The following is a 21,768-nucleotide window of genomic DNA, read 5'->3' as shown; positions in this document are numbered from 1 at the left end:
GGGACAACCGAAAGAGGACAACCGACAGAGGAGGTACCGTCAGAGGACAACCGGCAGAGGAGGTACCGTCAGAGGACAACCGACAGAGAAGGTACCGTCAGGGGACAACCGACAGAGGAGGTACCGGCAGGGGACAACCGACAGAGGAGGTACCGTCAGAAGACAACCGACAGAGGAGGTACCGTCAGAGGAAAACCGACAAAGGAGGAACCGTCAGGGGACAACCGACAGAGGACAACCGACAGAGGAGGTCCCGTCAGGGGACAACCGACAGAGGAGGTACCGGCAGGGGACAACCGACAGAGGAGGTACCGTCAGGGGCCAACCGCCAGGGGACAACCGAAAGAGGACAACCGACAGATGAGGTACCGTCAGAGGACAACCGACAGAGGAGGTGCCGCCAGGGGACAACCGACAGAGGAGGAACCGCCAGGGGACAACCGACAGAGGACAACCGACAGAGGACAACCGACAGAGGAGGCACCGTCAGAGGACAACCGACGGAGGAGGAACCGTCAGGGGACAACCGACAGAGGAGGTACCGCCAGGGGACAACCGACAGAGGAGGAACCGCCAGGGGACAACCGACAGAGGAGGAACCGCCAGGGGACAACCGACAGAGGAGGAACCGCCAGGGGACAACCGACAGAGGACAACCGACAGAGAACAACCGACAGAGGAGGAACCGTCAGAGGACAACCGACAGAGGAGGGACCGTCAGGGGACAACCGACAGAGGAGGTACCGGCAGGGGACAACCGACAGGGGACAACCGAAAGAGGAAAACCGACAGAGGAGGTACCGTCAGGGGACAACCAACAGAGGAAGTACCGTCAGAGGACAACCGACAGAGGAGGTACACCGTCAGAGGACAACCGACAGAGGACAACCGACAGAGGAGGAACCTTCAGAGGACAACCGACAGAGGAGGTACCGTCAGGGGAGAACCGACAGAGGACAACCGACAGAGGAGGTACCTTCAGAGGACAACCGACGGAGGAGGAACCGTCAGGGGACAACCGACAGAGGAGGTACCGTCAGGGGCCAACCGCCAGGGGACAACCGAAAGAGGACAACCGACAGAGGAGGTACCGTCAGGGGACAACCGACAGAGGACAACCGACAGAGGAGGTACCGACAGAGGACAACCGACAGAGGAGGTACCTTCAGAGGACAACCGACAGAGGAGGTACACCGTCAGAGGACAATTTAAGAGATTAGTATCAAAATAATAAATGTTAAAACAAAAGTTGCATTTAAGATCGAGAAATACGGTATCAATACAAAAATGTTAAACAATATAGGTCTCATAAGTAATAACTACAGTACAATTTTATAATCAAATATGGAAACTGGATCCATGGAAGCGTATTACTTAAATAGATACGTGGGCTATTTATGTCTTGAAAAAAGGGGCGGATTGCCCTGAAAATATGGCACATGTCTTTGTCTGCACTGTCGTTATTACCTCTTTTCCCATAACATTTGAAACAATATAAATAAATGAATTATTTATGATTATAAATACCATATCAATATAAAAGAAAACTTATATAACGTCAGAGCTTTTCTTATTTTGCGAATGCAATTAATTCGCAAATATTCTTGAAAGTATTATCATAACTAGATCGGATATTAAATGAAAATACTTTGGGACAGGAAAATATAAACTCATGAATTATGAAGGAAGCTAAGACTATTCTTACTACTTTTAAACAAATCGTAAAAGAATGTGTGCCTATTCTTTCGTAAATTGAATAGGTATCTGAAAGCAATAATTTATTACAACAGGAAATTCTGGAGATTTTTGTATGAACAAAGAGAATAACAAGATCGGGGACATTACAATCTATCAATTATAGAGTTCATGTCTTTAAGATAAACTCTCACAAAAACTGTCTTTCCCATAGTGGCATATATTGACTACCCGCATTGATAACATATCAAAGTTGATATCACCGAGATTATCTGTATCTAGAAAACATAGAAATACGCCGGATAGAATTTCTCCTCAAACTATAAATGGAAGTAAAACCTACAATTTGCAGTGAAAAAGAAATTCGGAGATAATGTCACTTTGTAGACGCGGATTAGCTGTGATAAATTTATCACGTCTATTGTTATGATATATAACATTTAAAAAGTGACCCTCTAAAAAGCCAGAGATGAGCGAATATTTGTGTCGTCGATATCTTAAGAAGAAGAGAAATATAATTTGTCTATGACGTCACATGACGCCCCTGTTTGATGAGTGCCTGGACAACTTCATACGATGATTTATTTTTATTTTGTTAAACTCCAATCAATAGCTTAGGTCATTTAAGGACGTGTCATACGACGAAAGTGTGACAAATGGGATACATAAACAACATGCTAGCATATCAATCAATATAAAAATACCAAGAGCAATAGATAAAGAAAATATTAATATTGTGATACTTGAAAAGATAACAGGATAATAAGACCATGTGTTGCGGAAGGTTAAGCGTCTTATACTTCATCGAAATCACCCGCCAAGTAGGTCAAGGTCTAAGTAATATCACGTTCTCATAAGGATAAAGAGGTGGTGACGACGTTTGACGTCTAAACGCTTGACTTTAAGATATAAATAGATCTATTTATGGTTATTTACTCAAACGTTTAAATTTATATATATTTCTATAATAAAGATATGACACACTGGATCCGTTTCTCTTTGGCCTTTTCAAAATTAGAATATATTTTGACCGAATGAGACAGAGTGGAATGTCCTTGCCTGATGCCATTACTTATCGCTTTTCACTTAAGCGTCCCATTACATCTTCCCTTTTGATATTGCTAATTATCATGTAAAGTTCAACAGAACGTGAAATTAAACTGTTGAAATAAACCCAACGTTTGTTCGTAAAACAATTAAATGACATTCGTCATGCGATAACCAAATGTATGTACGCACTTGATTAAATGGTTTACGCAGGACGAGAGGAGAACTTAAATAAACATTTGTGCTTAAATTTCAACATTTCGATAAAAGTAAAGGGAATGCACGATCAAATGAGTGCTTCGGGTGGTTCAACGTTACAACGTCCGCAAAACGAAAAGGTCAATTTGACGATCTGTAACGTACACGTCAGCTGATGACTCAGGCATTCCTCCCAGTATATCACAGTCACTGCGGCAGTATGTATCATTTCATATAAACTAATAATTTGATGACAGATTAAGATTAAATTTGAAATAAATAGATAACTAATTTTTACTACAGATAGCGGCTAGATCAAAGTGAATACCTGCAGTGGATAATAACAAATTCAACTACTCATAACATATAGGTTGTTAAATATTTACCTGTATATTGGTAGCTGACTCAGAGAACTCCTTGTGTCAACACGTATCAGTTTTAATAACCAAGAATAACTATTTGAAAAAAACTCAAACTGTCCAGAGATAAAAGTTGACGTGTGTGTTATTGATAGTAAATTTGTAAGAGCTAGCTTATATAAGAGTATAAATGTTTATAGTGGTGAATTCGTCGAGTGTCCGGTACTCGGGATTAAATGATTGGCAGTGTCCAGCTGTAATCCTGTTTGAGGACTATTTACATTAACAAATCCTCGGCGATGTAGTTGACCTTTCGTCTTTAAGATTACGTGTCGGTACTTTGATCCGATCCCTATCTTAAAACGATACAAAAAGAGGAAAACGAAGAAGTTTAAACTTGTTTAGTTGAATTTAAAATAAATATTCACTTTTGAAAGTTTATTTTCAATTCAGTTTTAAGTTCCAACAAAAATTCAATACAAAATAAAACAAAAATTAGTCTGTCCAGTGCTTTTCAAATATTACCCTACGGGTCAAACGGTCACTTTGAATGAGTTGGTCATCGCATTCGGACAGTGGATGAAGAGCTGTGCTCTCTTGAACAGCACTTGAGTTTTGATTTAATATGCTCAGGTGTCGTATATAAACACCAGTCATTGCCCGCGGGTATCGGATACCGGCAGTTAAACAGGGCCGTGTTGACGGAACTCTTTATGTTACATTTCATCGTGACAAACTAGAAATATTATATTATGAAGCTTTTCTTAATGGTTTATTAATAAAGACTTTACACAAGACAAATATTATTACTTAAGAATGGATGAGCAATTGATGTCATTTACATATAACACGTACATGACCGGCAATCGTACTTTTTCTGGCAATACTATAATTCGAATTTTAATTATAAATTTCAATTAAAATTTTAAGGGGAATGATGTACAGTGTAACCCAGATAGTCATAAATTAAATATTGAATTTAGGTAATAATTGTGCAATGATAAGTTACTAGTAAGAGGGAAGGAGATTTACTCAAAACTATCCAATAAAACTGAAACTTGGAAAGCAATTATAAAAAAAAGAATTATAAAGAAAATATTATTGTTTAAATTAAATAATTAGGATATCAAATAATCACAAGTTACGTACATTTTAACCCTCTTTCCTAAAAACATAAAACTAAGCATATAACAATTAAGATGTATAGCCGTGTTATTTTCTCTCAAAATATGTCTGTTAATTTCCCGCATCATGGATAGGATAAGCTTGGTATATTTCCGTCAATATATCACATTATTGAATAAAATGTAATATTGTCTTTTTCTTCTGAAAGGCTCATCATTTGGCAATATTAATTATCATAGACATATATACATAATTATATATAATTACGCCATTTAATACAAATTAAAACCGTTTATTTCGATAAATAATGAAGCGTGCTTTTTAATGTATGCATACAACCATGATTGATAATATTTTAACAGGAAATAATAAACCATGGTCACTAAAAGTGATTGAGTATATTTGGTAGGAAATAACCAGTAGATATACGAAGTAATGGAGCATCTCTTAGAAACAAAAAATAGTAATATAAGTCAAAGCAGGAGGCCAAAGTAAATATGCACTGCACCAAATAACAATTAAACTCAACCACTGAGGGTTCATCGGTAGTAATAGGGTTAAAAGAATGAAATGGCCATGTCTCAAGTGTAACGACAGCTAGTATGTAAAAACAAAATATTTCAAATCGTCATAAATTTGAAACGTTGGGCTAAACCAGATATTTTTAAACAACTATTTAATAAAAACCGTGTCAGAATAAATTTCGGCTACAAATGTACAAGTTTACGGACATCGTGTGAGAAAATCATTTCAGCTAGAAAGAGATATGGCGGGTTGCTATGCCTATTTCCCCAAAGCTATCTTACGCTAGTGCGCGCACCAACCGTGCACTGTTATGACGCGTCCTCAGGTATTTTTTATACAGGTAGAAATATCGGAATCCCGTGTCTAAGCATAGATTATTGTAAACAGACCACATATTTGGTATATCGGCATTATTTGTTGGTGTTTAAGCACTTGATATAATTACTTTTGCCATTTGGATGGTGAAACAAATCATAAATTTCATCAAAAATAGTGTCTTACCTACAAGGCGTAGCTGCACTGTACACGTGTACAGGGATTTGTTGACATGCTTCGATAGAAGTAATTACTAACAAAACTGATAAATCAAAAGGTATGTTATTAAAATGTAAACAAAATCTTCCATCGATTTAAAAAACCACCATTGCCTTATTAAGGAAAATGATCACATGCCTAAATATTTAAAAAAAAAATAACTGAAGGAGGATTCGAACCTGCAAAGATTATTTTCTAGTCGCAAGAAAACTGCGTTACACATTCGGCTACATCAGGGACAGTATATAGAGGGGATTGGCAACTCTGCCCCAGTCAAGATTCTATAGCACGTCGCTTTTGTGTTTGTTCGCCGAACCGCGAAGTCATCGAGAGCCCCTCTCGATCAGCCCGCGCTTGCGCACTAGCGTTAAAATTAAGCACGCACCTGCTTTCGGTGTCATGTCACAATCTCGCCGAGATCGAAGTATTTTGATAACGGTTAGCCCTAATTGGGACTGTGTATTAGTAGGTCTTCTTTTTATTCCAGGGACAGGGCTATCGTTGCCACTATGTCTAGCCTTTCGGCTGTGTTGGTGGCTATTACAACAAATCACATTTCGTAAAGCACGTTCCAGTGAAAATAATGCTAATATTGACACTTTTTGACACAAAAACAGCACAAGTTATTTGTTATTTTTTGCCATAAAAATTAGTACTACATATCAAAAAATTATTCAACTTTCTATCGCTGTAAATTTCAAAAAGAAGTATTTTTTAAATGAGCTGATCCTCGAATGCAGGCGATACTTTTTTGTTGCGTTTAACATTTCCGGTTGTTTACGGTTTTTAACAACACGTGTCCTTCGTTATCAGACGAGTAATTTCATCTGTGACATCGCTATCGTTCCAAATAATGCAAATCAAATCAGGCCTACTTAACATAGAAATTACTCGGCTGTTTATTGATATTAATTGTTTTAAAAAATACAAACGATAGTTTATAAAATTAATCAAAACAGTGAGCAGTTACCAACTACTTTCGCCATGATTTACGTTCCAGTGAAAAATATTGCTGATATTTACACTTTTTGACACAAAAATAACATAAGTTAAATTATATTAATTGCAATTAAAATGGGTTGGGTCGTTATAAAAATTATTCAGCTTTCTATTGCTGATAATTTAAAAAAGATCGGTCAAATACTTTTGGAGTGAGGTGGTTCACATACATGTGGGTTTTTTTTATCCCGCATTTTTGTTTAGGGTTTTTAACAACACGTGTCCTTCGTTACCAGACGAGTAATTTCATCTGTGACATCGCTATCGTTCCAAGTAATGCAAATCAAATCAGGCCTACTTAACATAGAAATTACTCAGCTGTTTATTGATATTAATTGTTTTAAAAAATATAATCGATAGTTTATAAAATTTAATCAAAACAGTGAGCAGTCACCAACTACTTTCGCAATAATGATTTACGTTCCAGTGAAAAATAATGCTGATATTTAGTCTTTTTGACACAAAAATAACACAAGTTAAATTATGTTATTTGCAATTAAAATGGGTTGGGTCGTTATAAAATTTATTCAGCTTTCTATTGCTGCTAATTTAAAAAAGATCGGTCAAATACTTTTGGAGTGAGGTGGTTCACATACATGTGGGTTTTTTTTATCCCGCATTTTTGTTTATCGACGCCCACCACAATACTCTCACCCACGCGTTACATCGCGTTTAAAAATAGAAAAATATACCCCAAAAACGAGACATCAATTACTATGATACCACAGATTTTATCAATTAAAAGTAATACAATCAGCTTATTACAATGGGATAAACAAAAGACGTAAGAACACTTATCGAGATTGGTTTGTTTTCACACCAACTTCTGCATCTAACGAAGCGGTATCGACGCCAAAATTGAGATAGGTGGCGCTCGCTATCTGCTCCGGAATCAGGGGGAGGTAAGTCTAGATTGACGTGTCATAAAATTGGTAAGGCAGAGAAGGAGTTGCTAATCCCCTTCACTATACGTCCCTGGCTACATAGAACAAATAGATATTGGCAAGTACAAACTTATTTAACCCGAGAAACACCGGTCGCAGTTTAGAGAAACTTGATCATCCCTGTGTTTCATTAATTTGAGTACTTTCCCAAAGGAGGACCACTTTTACGTAATACGATTTGTTATTGCATATTACATCACGGTCACAAAAAGTTTATTCAAAAGTTGGTCATCGGATGGGAAAGTGTTAAAAGTATTTTTTTTAACTCCGGGAAACCCCATCACTTTCATAGATATAGTGTATATGGCTATATTTGCAGTATCATATTAGCAATACCTAAATTCTCAGCAGTTTAAAAATTCATATTCAATTGGTTTTGTATCTTTTGTATGCATTTTTGCTACACGAAATGTTTTACTCCTTAATATTTTTCCCCGTTTTCATAAATGCCGACTTAGGGAAATACGGGCAGTTTTCCGCCATACCTCTTTACAACTTTACGGCCATCATCAAGGACTGACAGACAGTCCACCAGCAGCAGAGTCAACACCTTGTAACGTTCAATAGTCATAATACATTCGTAGTCAGGAAGCACTTATGCAAACAGCTAATAAGTCAGTTCAGAATACCAGGTAAATATGTACAGCACCATGTTCCGTCCGCTTAGGATTATCAGTTTTACTATAGGTCAACTTAATAAAAATCCAACAAGTTTTCTGAAACCTAAAGTATAAAAATAAAAAGTTTTATAACTTTAACAGTTTACAATATTGATGATATGATTTTATTTTAGAAACGTGTGGTTGTTTTGAAGGCATTTTTTACGTATACGTGTGTAAAGGATATTGTTCAAAATATACAGGTGTTTACAGGTGTTTACAGACTTAACGCATTGCAGAAGTTATCTGGAAAAACATATCTATAAATGCTATATATTCATCAGTGTCGCTGGAAAATGCATATACATGTATGGATAAGTGTTATATTGGATAATGGAGTAGATAAGGTCACCGCTGCACCCGTCAATTGTCAAAATAAGTAACTGTCCAACCCCTCGTTACCTTTAATAAATGTTGGCCAATATAAAGCAAAAAGCATACTCTTTCTAAAGAATTTTAATAAAAACAGTTTCAGATCAACAGTGCCAATGATCCATTTTTTAAAGAATCTCTGTACTTGGATTGCCCGTTTTCTGTACAAAATCAAGAAAATTGCGCAAAATTGCACAAAATACAAAGCAGGCACAAGAGGTTTTCACGAATGATTGAGAAATTCGGCTTATTTGATTTTCAGCATGAAACATGATAATGATAGTTGTAGATCCGAAAAGGCTTGGTGCTTAAACTATAATAAATTAAAAGTAACATATAGAAAAATCTGATACTTTCAACTGTTGTACAATTTTGCCTAACGTAAACCCAAATAGACCGGACACCGGCATTGCCTTTACCGTAAATCCGTCGTTGCTACTGGACGTCAACGTTACAGGTTTGACAGGGTGATAATGTAAAGAACAATGTCACAATGCAAATACATCACAATAACACTACATTGTGTACAGAAAGGAACAAAGTAAACAACGTCACAACTAAACACTCGGTACAATGCATTACACGTAATCATCTGTACATTTTATACTCACTCAGGGTAGATTTCATTTATCTATCAGGTTGTTCGGAATCGTAAAAAATCTTATTAATGTTAATGCTTGAAATAGCATCAAATTCCGAAAGAAAAGGGAAATTGTACCGGGAGCGCGGCAGCTGCACACGTAACTGACTTTTCTGAATTGAATTTCCTCCAATATCTCTTTACAGGTTTATGCCCTGCTATTAATGTTGAAATCGTTTCAAACTCAAACGGTTGTGTTTTGTGATTTTGGCATGCATTTTTAAGAAAGGCAATTTATTTTTCAATATTCAAGACTGTGGAATGTGAATACAATATTTCCATTTTAAAAGTTTAAATAGGTGAGGTACTAAATGTTACGTAAAAAATTGGAATAAAAATGACACCTCAGACCTAAACTTAAGTGTACATTATTTTATTATTATATATCTGTGTATGACCCTCGATCCGTGAAGCTCTTCAATCTTCTAGTTACAGCTTGTTGTATGTTAACTTATAGATTTGTTTTTGTTTTCCTGTGGGTTTTTTTTTTGTTTTTTTTGTATGTTGATTTTTTTGGTCTAATTTCAGTCGTCTTCGGGTCTGCGAAATTATGCATGAATTTATTGATAGAATATCGATCAGCATATCTTGCCATTCACGAATCGATATTTTATTATTTCTTGATTCAGTTTGTCCCTTATTGAAACTAAAAGAGTGCTGAATGACGCTTCTGTTTCCTTAGTATTAGGTCGAATTATAATGTAGCAAACAATTACCATTCAATTATTGTCGATCCTAATAGATAATCTCTAGTTCATCGTGAGGTTGATATTTTTAGTTAATGCCTACATCTGCCACTAGAGGTCCTTTCTTTTACGGAGAAAGCTGGCCCAGTAAAGTTCCAGCACTAGATTGTGCTGGGATTGATTGGGGATATCCGCGTCCAGCCTGTAGTTGGAAGAAACTTATATGTGACCAGAGGCGGAACTGGGCGCCACATTCTTTATAAAACAGCGGAGGAAAAAAGAGAAAAGAAAATCTCATCCAATAGAAAAGTTCGGACATGGTGTAGACACTGTACAGTTGGGCTGTGCGTCAGAGACTGCTTCTTGGTTCATCATTGTAACATTGGAATGCAAAGTGAGGAATAACTGATACAATGAAATACTTGAAATAAAAAAATTACATGTAATTCCAGCTAAAATATTTGCTATTTCAAGAAAAACTTTGAATAAACTTTCAAACTATGACAAAAAACCGCCTGTTCCTTTCATTTCTAGACAGACATCATACATACAGTAACAACAAAAACACGCATACATGTACAAGCAACGAAAGAAAAACATCAACTTACAACAAAAAATAAAATAATTCTTTAATAACAAGGGTTTTCTTTTGTAGCAGGTGCGCGACATCTGCTGGAAATAGTCATAACGTTGACGTCATTCTATTGTAACGTCACTTTATGTGAACAAAGTATCGGTTATATTTAAATAAACTTTTCTCTGATGACTGATTCCTGATTTATATTTGTATGGACTTTTTAAGGTTTGACCGAAAAATCTAATGCGATTTTTGAAACTAGCTGCCGCTCTAAGAGGGTAAAGATGTATCATCGGTGTGTATCACAGGTGATTCCCTGAAGCGCAACCTGGCGAAACCGCAGGCGACACCTAGCGAATAGGGATTGCTTACGGGATACATTTCTGTTTCTGTTTCTGTTTCTGTATTCATACGTTGTAGTTCCCGGTTCCGGTTTTTATTCAACGGGAGAGAGAGAGAGAGCAGTTCAATGAGATTTTTGGTGCGTTACAGCACTCTTAAAAGCCTCCAAAGTAGGGGCACATACTAAATCCTCTTCCAGATGGTTTTACTCTATGACTGTACGTACAAAAAATGAGTTCTTGTATTGATCACAACTGTACTTTGGTACTGTATAGGATTTAGAGTTGTTTATCACTGATGTTCCTACAACAGTTTTTGTATATATAGTCCGAAAAATGATAAGCTGGAGGTATAGCTGGTATCAACCCCTCAACCACCTTATACATGAATGTGACCCTCTGTTGTGCTCGCCTGACCTGGAGTGTTGGTAGTTCGAGTTTCTCCAGCATCCTTGTGACACACCCATCTTCACTTTATAGTCACCTGTAATGAACTTGGCTGCCAAGCGCTGTATTCTTTCAAGTTTGTCAATTTCTCTTTTGGTATATGGGTCCCAAATAATGGCGCCGTATTCAAGAATGGATCGTACTAGAGATTTATATGCTGTTTTCTTACATGAGGATGAGCAATGTTTTCGATTTCTTTTGAGAAAGCAAAGGGTCGAGCTGGCTTTTCTTGATATTTTTAGTATGTGGGTGTTCCACTAGAGGTCGTCTGAAATAGTAAGTCCAAGGTAGGGATTATTTTTCACTTGTTCCAGGATATGTCCATTAAGGGTGTAGAATATGTGACTTTTTCTTTGGTGTTCATTACGTAGCATTTGTTGATGTTGAATTTCATTCCTCATTGATTGGCCGAATTTTTCCAGGTTGTTTAGGTCGTCCTGTAGTAGTTGATGGTCACTATATTGGTTAATTTGTCTGTATATCAAACAGTTGGCGGCGAACAGACGTACGCTAGAGGTAACACTTTCTGGTAAGTCATTTATATGGCATAGGAATAATAGTGGCCCGAGCACTGTCCCTTGTGGAACCCCGGAGTCAACGGTTACTTCTCTTCCTCTAGTGCTACTCTCATATGTCTTTGTGTCAGGAAAAGTTATTCAGTTTATGTAGTAATTTTTGGTGACGGACTGTGTTGAAAGCCTTAGAGAAATCAAGTATTGCTAGATCAACCTGTTTGTTATTATTAAATGATTTTAGGAGATCGTCCATAGTGACTGCTAGCTGAGTTTCGCAAGAAAATCCGGAACGAAATCCATGGTTTAAAGATGTTAGTATATTATATTTGTCAAGGTGGTTTAACATGTGTTTGCAGATAATGTGCTCCAAAAGTTTACAGGGTACTGATGTTAATGATACTGGCCTGTAGTTTACAGGGTACTGATGTTAATGATACTGGCCTGTAGTTTTCTGCTGCATCTCGGTCTCCTTTTTTGAATATACAGGAAAGTTTTGCTCTGAGCCAATCGGATGGAAGCGATCCAGAATTAAGTGAACATTGGAATATTGCAGATAATCCTGGAGAGATTTGTTGGGCACACTCTTTTAGGATTCTGTTTGGGATGTCATCTGGTCCTGATGCTTTGGCTGGGTTGACTTTTCGAAGTAATTTTGTTACCCCCTCTATACCAATGGTTATGTCTCCAATTTTTGAGATGGGCGAGTGGCTGTTCGACTTGCTGTTCACACCTCTGATGTGTTTGTTAAGGGCGAGTATCTGATCTTGGAGCTTGTCATCCTGAACTTTGAATGAGGATGGGTCACTATGTCCTTTGTAGGAGTTCCATTTCACTATGGAATAATTTGGTATCTCTAATATCGTGATAGATTGAGATTCTCATGCTTTTCTGATAGGGTTATAATCTCTATGATGATGTTGATGATTTTTTTCACCGTTTCGTCCGAATCTGTTGTCAGCTAGCCATAATCTTTATTGACTGATGTCAGATTGCACGTTCCCAGCCACACGTAAAGGGAGACATTTCCGTGTCGGGTGAACTTAGCGGGCAGGTTTTCGATGAGCTATCGGTGGCCTTGTTCTTTTCTACCTCCCTTAGCACACCAGTTGATTTGTAATTCCTGTTCGTTCGAGCAATGGATCGCGAGATAGTTACCTTTACGGTCCGAAAGTATGACAGGCTTAAATTTCCTATGGCTTCTTGGTGAGGATGTGGCCCTATTTAGGTACTTTCTTAACTTGTTTTCTGACATGGTAAAATGCCAAGATGGCGACTATGCCTACATGATGAAAGGTGATATGTTGGGGTGGTTTACCAGCGCGCACCGTTGTCGTATCACATATTTGTGTTCGTTTTTACCAAATCGAAAAATATTACCCTTCCGTTACATTTTGGAATGTAATTCCGCTTTGTGGTTAGTAAAATTGAAGATTTTCTTTCCGAGTCGTCGCTCCCAGGTGAAAACACGTCTTAATCCTCGCATTGGATTATGGACTATGTTACACAATTAGGAAAGTCTTTCTATGCAACATGGACGATACAAATAGAAAAGAAGCTTTGGGGTTTCTGCTCACAGAAATTATCACCGCTCTTAATCTCCGCCAAAAATTGTTCGTCACTCAAACAGGGTTCTCATCCCACATGACTCACTGTGCAACCTCAATAGCATTGAAGGTAATCTATGAATCAAGTTCACTCTCTTCTGACGCGAGTACAGAAACCGATGAAAGACAATCACCAGGAAAAGAAGCAAAAAAACCAACAACAAAAAGAGTTAGTATTTCCTTCCCCAGCAGCTTGTGATTCATCCAGAGGCAGTGATGAATGGAAGTCAAGTAAATTGTGCACATCAGACATTTTCGTCTATTCCATGACTCCACAATTGGACGGACCTATACAAATATACAAACACGCCTAGTAGTCTCAGTGAATAAGGGTGCCATTGATAAATTGTGCTCTTGTTAAAGAATTATTGTCCCGCTTGCCATATCAAACAGGTTTCAATTATGGACTACACATAAATGCATTGGAATCAAGTCTATGTTCAGTTAACCATTTACCAGCAGAAGACAAAGTAAATGTTTGTTTTTACAACAGTTACTTATTCAAACAAATGGATCAACCTTTCTGTGTGAATTCATTCCGTGATATATTTGACAATGGGAAAATACTTTGGAAACTTTTGGCTAACTTTTGACTTTGATCGTGTTCTAATAAATATCTAAACTTGTTATTGAAGTGTCCTGATGAAAATATTAAGAAACATGTGCTTTTCATTTTTCTTAACAACATATTTGGTGGACAACTTTAAGTTCTGAAAAGTTCACAATGATCTGATATCTAGAATGATATGTGTACTTTTGTTTTTGGAGGTAAGGTCTACTTTACAGTTATCTACCAAATAAAATTTGTAGTTTTGAAAGTAGATTTTGACCCCTATGTGCTACCTGACCTGTAGACCTGATTGTGCTCAAGGCGTTACTTTATTTAGCAATTTGTATCAGTTTGAAAATCTCACAACCGAACTATGATGTGTAATAATTTGAAGTGTTTCATATTATAAGTAGTACATAAAATCTAAGACACATTTTAATCTTTTACTTAGTCATGGTTATTTTGTGTGTGACAATTCCGTCGTTGCGTATTGCAGAGTTATCTTCTCTTGTTAGAAGGTATTGATTGTTACGTCATTGGTTTGTGAGAGTAACGTCATCTATTTTTGAGAAAACGATGTAATTTTCTCACATAAACCAATGACGTCACAATCAATACCTGCTCACAAGAGAAGATAACTCTGCAATACGCAAAGACGGAATAACATTAGGTTTAATCATAGGGATAATAGCAGTATATTCCATGTCATTTTTACCACCCTTACAATATCTGTATTGTTACTCTTTGCTTTGTCTTTAGGTATATGAATAATGGTCGTTGACGTTAATGACAATATAACATTGTATGTGTACTCGTATATACTTAGATATACTTCTTATTTGTGTTTTCCTGTAGTTGGCTTTCAAAGAAGTTTCATTTAATAGTGTTATAGTGAGAGTAACTTAACTTAAGATATAAATACACATGTACTATGTTTACTGATACTAATTACAAATGAAGGTAATTTGATGCCACAAAAGTTTTAATTATTAAAGTACTGTTACTTTATCCCAGGACATCATGATCCAGTCAGTGTGTCTTTGTAGTGTGCATAAGCAATATTTTAACAGTGTTCATCAAAAATCAGAATTGATTTTCACAAGTCACCAGGATCACCCCGAGATAGCACTACCGAATGTATCACCGGTGATACATGGTATTTTCTATAAGAAACTAGTCACCCGAGGTCACCAGGTTCTCCTGGTGTGAGAATGAGGTTACCATTCTCACACCAGGAGAACCTGGTGACCTCAGATATGTCAATGAGGTAAATAATTAACATGAAGTAACTTCACTTTCAATCTAATTACAATCAAACCTTCAAAGCTCTTTACCGAGATAATTTCTATGGTGATAGAATGCGATAGAGATGTTGGACTTCAGTCACAATAGGTTGCTTCCTTTCTAGAGAACACAAAACTTGTAATTTAAGATAATGAGAGCTCAAAGTATATCCATGATGTGATATTGGTACTTTTCGTAATAAAATTTTGTAGAACCATTTCTGTTCAAATTATAAAACGAACATATTGCGAACAGAAAAAGTTAACGAACGGACGCCAGTGTACCATGTAACACGACCCATCGTACGACGGGCGTATAAAAAAGACAAATGACTCCATTTCAGAAGTGTAGCTAACGTTAAACTTTATTTCCAGAGAAAGAATAGAACCGTGTTATATATATATCCCTCTTGTAGATGGCTTTAGCCATGATCAGCAGTGGCTACAACATTGATGATACTCAATTACTACATCGCATAATAGTTGTTAATATATTCTCATATATAGCCTCACAATAAATACCAGCTTGCACAAAAAAATATAAAAAGATTCCTGAATGATATAAACAATTTTGTTTCACATACTGTGTATAGTTGTTAATATTTGCGGGAGATTTAATTTCACTATATCGGTGTTCATCAAAGTTAACGTAAAATTAAATACCCAGGTAATATTAACATCTTCACTTCCTCTGTGATGTTAGATCTTTATGAGCATTTTTTTTTCTCGTTATAAATCATCTAAATCAGTTTTATCGCTTAAAACGCCAGTTACCATATTGTATAAAATGGGACTGGGCACTGACTACCACCTTTCAGGAACACATCAATGAATACTTCAAAGTTGGCCTTCACATACATTTCTTTTAATGAAATACGTCCCATTTGTGATTGTCAATACAAAAGTATTACTTAAAGCTTTAAGGGGACTGGAAATTACAGTTTGACAGCCGACAGCAAGGCTAATGGTGTGGGCATTGTTTTTAATTTTCTTGTCATTGTTATGAATTAAAAATGTATAATTAATAAATTAGGAGAGAATATTACATGGGCAATATCATTACATTTTTATATGTTTTAAAATACCATCTCGTGGGGTCACAAGCTGGGCAAGAGCCTTGGGAAACTCTTATCGTGGACACAGGGAAAACTTATTTTCAAAAAGTAAAAGAGTACCGTACATTGTATGTCTCGATGTGTGCAATCAAGGGATGGTAAATAACACATATATTTCCTTTAAACGAATTGATTTGTTATATTTAGCACAACAGATAAAGGTTGTTCAGAATAAAAAATGTCAAGGCTTCATGATGGTATTGAGCTAACTGCAATGTTTTTTCATATGGGCTCTTATCTCATGACTTTAATTTAGTTGTTGGTATTTATTGAAATAATAACCACATCGCCTTCTAAGTGTCAATAGTGAAAAATTGCCAATAATCCTAGCTAACCTACATTTTTACACAAGGTATTTATATGCCACAAACACACACAACCTGTTACAAACTGTAAATCATGTCAAAAAGGCAATACTGTTAAACACAAATATAAAGGTAGATTTCTACATACTACATGGAAAATTTCCATTAAAACTTGAGTGCCCAAATAAAGTTCATAAATACCCGGGTATGTAACATCTCCACAAAGTCAGACAATTGTATCCACATATTGATTGATACCCTCTTTTTTCTGTAACATTACATTGAGGAACGATGTCACTGGACATTTTCTTTTCTAGAAAAAATGAGATCACTATGTAACTGTATGTAATACCATAAATCAGGATGTTTGGCATCACACAAATTTGGAGATTTTTGCCATGGGGGTGTTTAAGTCAGGACATTTTTTTAAATTCTGATCATATAAATAAATTATCACTACCTGTGATAAAGCATCATCTAAACAGCTATTTGCGGTATTGTCTTCATTGTGGATCGTTGTACTACTAGTTTACTACCGGTTATTATTCAAGAATTCAATTATCTAAAAGAGCCTAACGAAAGTTATAAAATTTTGACCTTATTTAATATTTTGCTGTCTGGTCTAAACTAAGGTATAAATCAAGGGGCCGCCAGATGAGTCAATTTTATGACCCCATTTGAACATCCACAAAAGGGGCAGAATGGGTAAACATGTTACCCGTCCCCCTGACTTCCTGCAGTATTAGAGTGCAATTTGGTGAAATGTTGCTATGATGTTTGACAGCTGATTTTACTGATTCGGCACACAGTGGCTTATTAAGTTGTTTTCAGCGGTAAAGAGTTGAGACACTGGTCATTTACACTCTTTGCAAAAATAAGCTTTCAATTCTTGTTTGTGTTAATACAAACTTAACCTATAGTATGCATACCAAAGTGATGAATCTTATTGTGAATAAAGTATAACCCCTACAAATCATCCTGGTGTATGGCACTGTCATGTCACTGTCATGTGTAGTATAACCCCTACACATTATCCTGGTGTATGTCACTGTCATGTCACTGCCATGTGTAGTATAACCCCTACACACCATCCTGGTGTATGGCACTGTCATGTCTATCAAGCTTCTAGAAGGTCATGAAATGTTAAGATGGAATGTGATAAAGGACTACTCTTCTCAAAAATATTAAACAAGCAACAACTTCCGATTTCTGACGGATATGGTCATCTTAGTATGAACACACTCGCACTGGGTTGTAAACACAGGTATACGATACCTCACTTATATATTATACTAATATTCTAAAAGGCAAAATGTTGTATACAATCTGTTACTTAGATATATACGTCAGATATAGAATGAGGAAACTACACCTTATGACAAAATGAACCAACTAAAATACAAATGTGTGAAGAAAGCAAGCGATCAGTATTTAGAAAATGATATAACTTACAAGATTTATTCGAAAGACATTGATCGTTAAGACACACATTAAATACCAAATAAAATCAAACAAAAAACAAAATTTCTCAACAAGTACAGTATATCCAGAATGAGAGGAAAAGAGGATCACGCAATATTAGATAAATGAGAGGGGGAAATATCACACAATATTAGATAAATGAGGAAATTTATCATGAAATATTTGAGACATGTTTTTAATAGATACTAAAACTTATTATTTGATTATGGAAAGGTTAATTAAATAAAGTTTGATAATTTCATTATAGTTCCATTTCATGACGATGAGTTTTGAAGGAAAGGTACAAATACAACCTAACACTGTTCAGGTCGATGTATATTTGCAAAATGTTTGAACACAAAATCTGATTGGTCCTTTGATACACTTTCTATCATGAGATTCGCCCTGTCAAAATAATGATAATACCACTCTTCCAATCATTTGATCATATTAAAATTTGTCTCAACACAAAATTGACAATAAAATAATATCAACCTGACCGGTCGTCTATCCAATATCACATACACAATTGTATTGCAGGATTCATCATAAATATCAACAACGCAGTTCAAACATATGACGGTTGACAATGTGTTTACTCTTCAGTTAACAGAATAACCATCCACACAATAAGAATACTTGTGTGCTCAGTTATAGAATACTGATTTTCCATCGCAGAATGCGAAACAATTCTGAATTAATTCTGATCAATTGTTCCCTATCATTTTAAACATTACAGTTTTTTCTTCCTAAAAAGGATGAAAATGTAATAAGAATAAAAAAAGAGAAAATCATGACAAAACTTGTTTTTTTAATTTATTGAAATTTGCATAAAAACCTTCAACTATCTATTGATACATTGAAGATATCATTTTTTAGATAATTGCATGAGAGACCATATTTTGTCCTTAAATTTTAGTAATATTCTTTCCTTAATAAAAGTAGTCTGACCATTACAAAGATATGTTTAACACAATATTAACATAAATACAAACAAGAGCACTGGATATAAGTATATAGGAATGTTGTGATTGAAGGGTAGCTTGAACTTAATTAGAACATGAATGGAACAAATGATATCTACTCTAGGCTTAAAACAGACTGAAGCAAAACCGGTAATAAAATAAAAAACCTACAAAAACATCACCTGGATTTCTGTCTTCATATACAATAGTATGTCAAACATAAAACTGAAATGTACCTATAAATGCATGTCCTTGTGATGATTGTCACAAAAAATGAACATTTTCATATTTAAATATATATTTTAAAATACTAACATTGAAATGTATTGCAGGCCTTTACATAGAAAGGTATGGATAGATACAATATCATTATGATAACACAAATCTTTGAAAGCTTATAAAAAATGTTCCCTTTGGACATATTTACAATGTGTTTCCCTTTGATTTGTACACCAATTACATTAGAATTTTAATAATGCCTTCATTGGTCATTTTCATTTTCTATGGAGAATAATTTTGATTTCTAAACGGTGTAAAAAGTAAAATATACAAAATAATTCCGTACATATATTATTTCTATTCAATTTGAACAACAGCATGTATAACTCTTAAGTTAAATTTCGTTGCGGTTAAGGAAATATGTATATCCCAATTAATGAAAAAGAGAGTTAATTAAAATTCATAAATATTATTTTAAATGCATAATCAATACTAAATTGATAAATTGATAGCTATGTTCTAGCAATTTGTATAAGAGATTCCGTCATCATTCGCTTGAAGTAATACATACCTCCATACAAAACAAAGCACTATAAAATCATATTATGCAAAACAACCTTTTCAGCAGCCAAAACAAATCCATAGTTTAATATACCATACTGTTAAATAATAAATCATTAACTAACAAAAATAACTCAAATATAATCCCCACAATTTCAGGTTTTCCCATTACATGTTGTGCTGTCAGCTTCCATATAATGTGTATGTATTGAAACTCATATTTTTCAACATAATTAGTTCCTAAAAGACATATGTATGACAAACATTGATAGCCTTTGTATTTATACAGGTATAAATTGATCCCTCAGACTGCTCCATCACACTCATTGCTGGATTGGTACAAGCCCCTCAATCTCACACCTGCAGGTAGAAAACATACATACAGTACTGTATCAATTATCTAAACTATAAATTAATTGTTCATCATTCATTTTTTCAACAAATTGGCTGGAAAATCTCCATCAGGTACTACACATTTACAGTTATAAAATATATGACAACAGGCCAGATAAATACGTGATGTTTAGAGTCAACAAGCTAGATAATAAAATAATGCCTCATGACAACTGCTCCAACAACAGCCAAGATAAACAATTATTCAAGACAGCAAGTCAGATAAAGGTTTACAAATTTAACAGGTATTGTTAAGTGTTATTTAGTTTTCAGTGAAGGAAAAACATATGTTAAAACTAGACAAAATCCATTTTGTGGTCAAATTAATTCCTTATAATTTGTCAATCCATCGTTTCTAGGGTCTACAGGTTATTCATGGCTTGATATTTCGTTCAACATTCTTCAGACCTTAGCCACATTATATGTATCCAGTACATAATACAGAAAGTTGTTTATTTTTATATCACACAAAGCAGAAATGTCACATATCCTACCAATATAGGCTGAGAATCAAGTCAATTAGGGCACAGGACCAAGTCAATAGTGGAAATTCATGGGATAGCACTTATAACCAAAGGGAGGTAATCCCTACAGAAAGTTCTGTGGCAACTGAAAATTGCCTTGGTAACTTACAGGTCGATTTGTCTCCTATTCATTAGGCTGTTGGCTTGGACTTCATAAGGTTTATGTCAGACTTCACCATTTCGTCAACAAGGCTCTGTGAAATATACACAATAAGTCGATGCCATAGAACTTAACAACATTAAAGGATAAAATCAGAATTCTGCATTAGTAAAACATATGGAAAAACATAAACAAAGTTGAATCTTTAAAAAAATCATGTTTAAGACTATAAAACAAATATCTGAAACCACGAAAAGGAAGAGTTTTTAGGAATCATACTGTTATTATTAATCTGTCACAAAATGCTTGATGTTTATAACTTTTTATAAAAGTTACAAGGCAAAATGAAGTGAAAGAATAATAAAAAAAAAAGTGAACTTACATCAAAGGTATACTTTGGCTGCCACTTCAAGTTGGTCTTCGCCTTGGTACAGTCTCCCTGTAGGAATTCCTATAACACAGTAAATACATTATCCACTGCTGGTAATAGGCCTGTGACATTTACATGTAGGGTATACAATGTCCGAGACATTTATATGTAGGGTATACAATGCCTGTGACTTTTACATGTAGGGTATACAATACCTGTGACATTTACATGTAGGGTATGGCCTGTGACATTTACATGTAGGGTATTTACATGTAGGGTATGGGCTGTGACATTTACATGTAGGGTATGGGCTGTGACATTTACGTGTAGGGTATGGCCTGTGACATTTACATGTAGGTTATACAATGCCTGTGATATTTACATGTAGGGTATACAATGCCTTTGACATTTACATGTAGGGTATACAAAGCCTGTGACATTTACATGTAGGGTATACAATGCCAATGACATTTACATGCAGGATATACAATGCCTGTGACATTTACATATAGGGTATGGCCTGTGACATTTACATGTAGGGTATACAATGCCTGTGACATTTTCATGTAGGGTATACAATGCCTGTGACATTTACATGCAGGATATACAAAGCCTGTGACATTTACATATAGGGTATGGCCTGTGACATTTACAT

The 21,768-nt window shown here is 35.6% G+C and overlaps 2 protein-coding genes across 3 annotated transcripts in view; one reads left to right on the top strand and one right to left on the bottom strand.

Moving 5' to 3' along the window:
- The window catches only part of LOC110446338 (hornerin-like), a 1,769-nt gene extending 549 nt beyond the window's left edge, over positions 1–1,220 (top strand). Inside the window, exon 2 of the mRNA XM_021491452.1 lies at positions 15–1,220. Coding sequence (XP_021347127.1) covers positions 15–1,220 — 1,206 coding nt within the window. The remainder of the gene's footprint in view (positions 1–14) is intronic.
- Positions 1,221–15,438: 14,218 nt separating this feature from the next.
- Positions 15,439–21,768, bottom strand: part of LOC110446271 (GDP-mannose 4,6 dehydratase-like) — a 47,223-nt gene continuing 40,893 nt past the window's right edge. For both annotated transcript variants that reach the window (XM_021491333.1, XM_021491334.1), the window contains 3 exons: positions 21,126–21,194; positions 20,753–20,837; positions 15,439–20,086 (listed from right to left, as the gene is read on the bottom strand). In XM_021491333.1, the coding sequence (XP_021347008.1) occupies positions 20,775–20,837; positions 21,126–21,194 (132 nt within the window). In that variant the 3' untranslated portion in view covers positions 15,439–20,086; positions 20,753–20,774. The remainder of the gene's footprint in view (positions 20,087–20,752; positions 20,838–21,125; positions 21,195–21,768) is intronic.

This window comes from Mizuhopecten yessoensis, unplaced genomic scaffold, assembly GCF_002113885.1.
Source record: "Mizuhopecten yessoensis strain PY_sf001 unplaced genomic scaffold, ASM211388v2 scaffold2671, whole genome shotgun sequence".
NCBI lineage: Eukaryota > Metazoa > Mollusca > Bivalvia > Pectinida > Pectinidae > Mizuhopecten > Mizuhopecten yessoensis.
The sequence above is the reverse complement of the archived record's forward strand: the minus strand, read 5'-3'. Positions and strand labels throughout refer to the sequence as shown.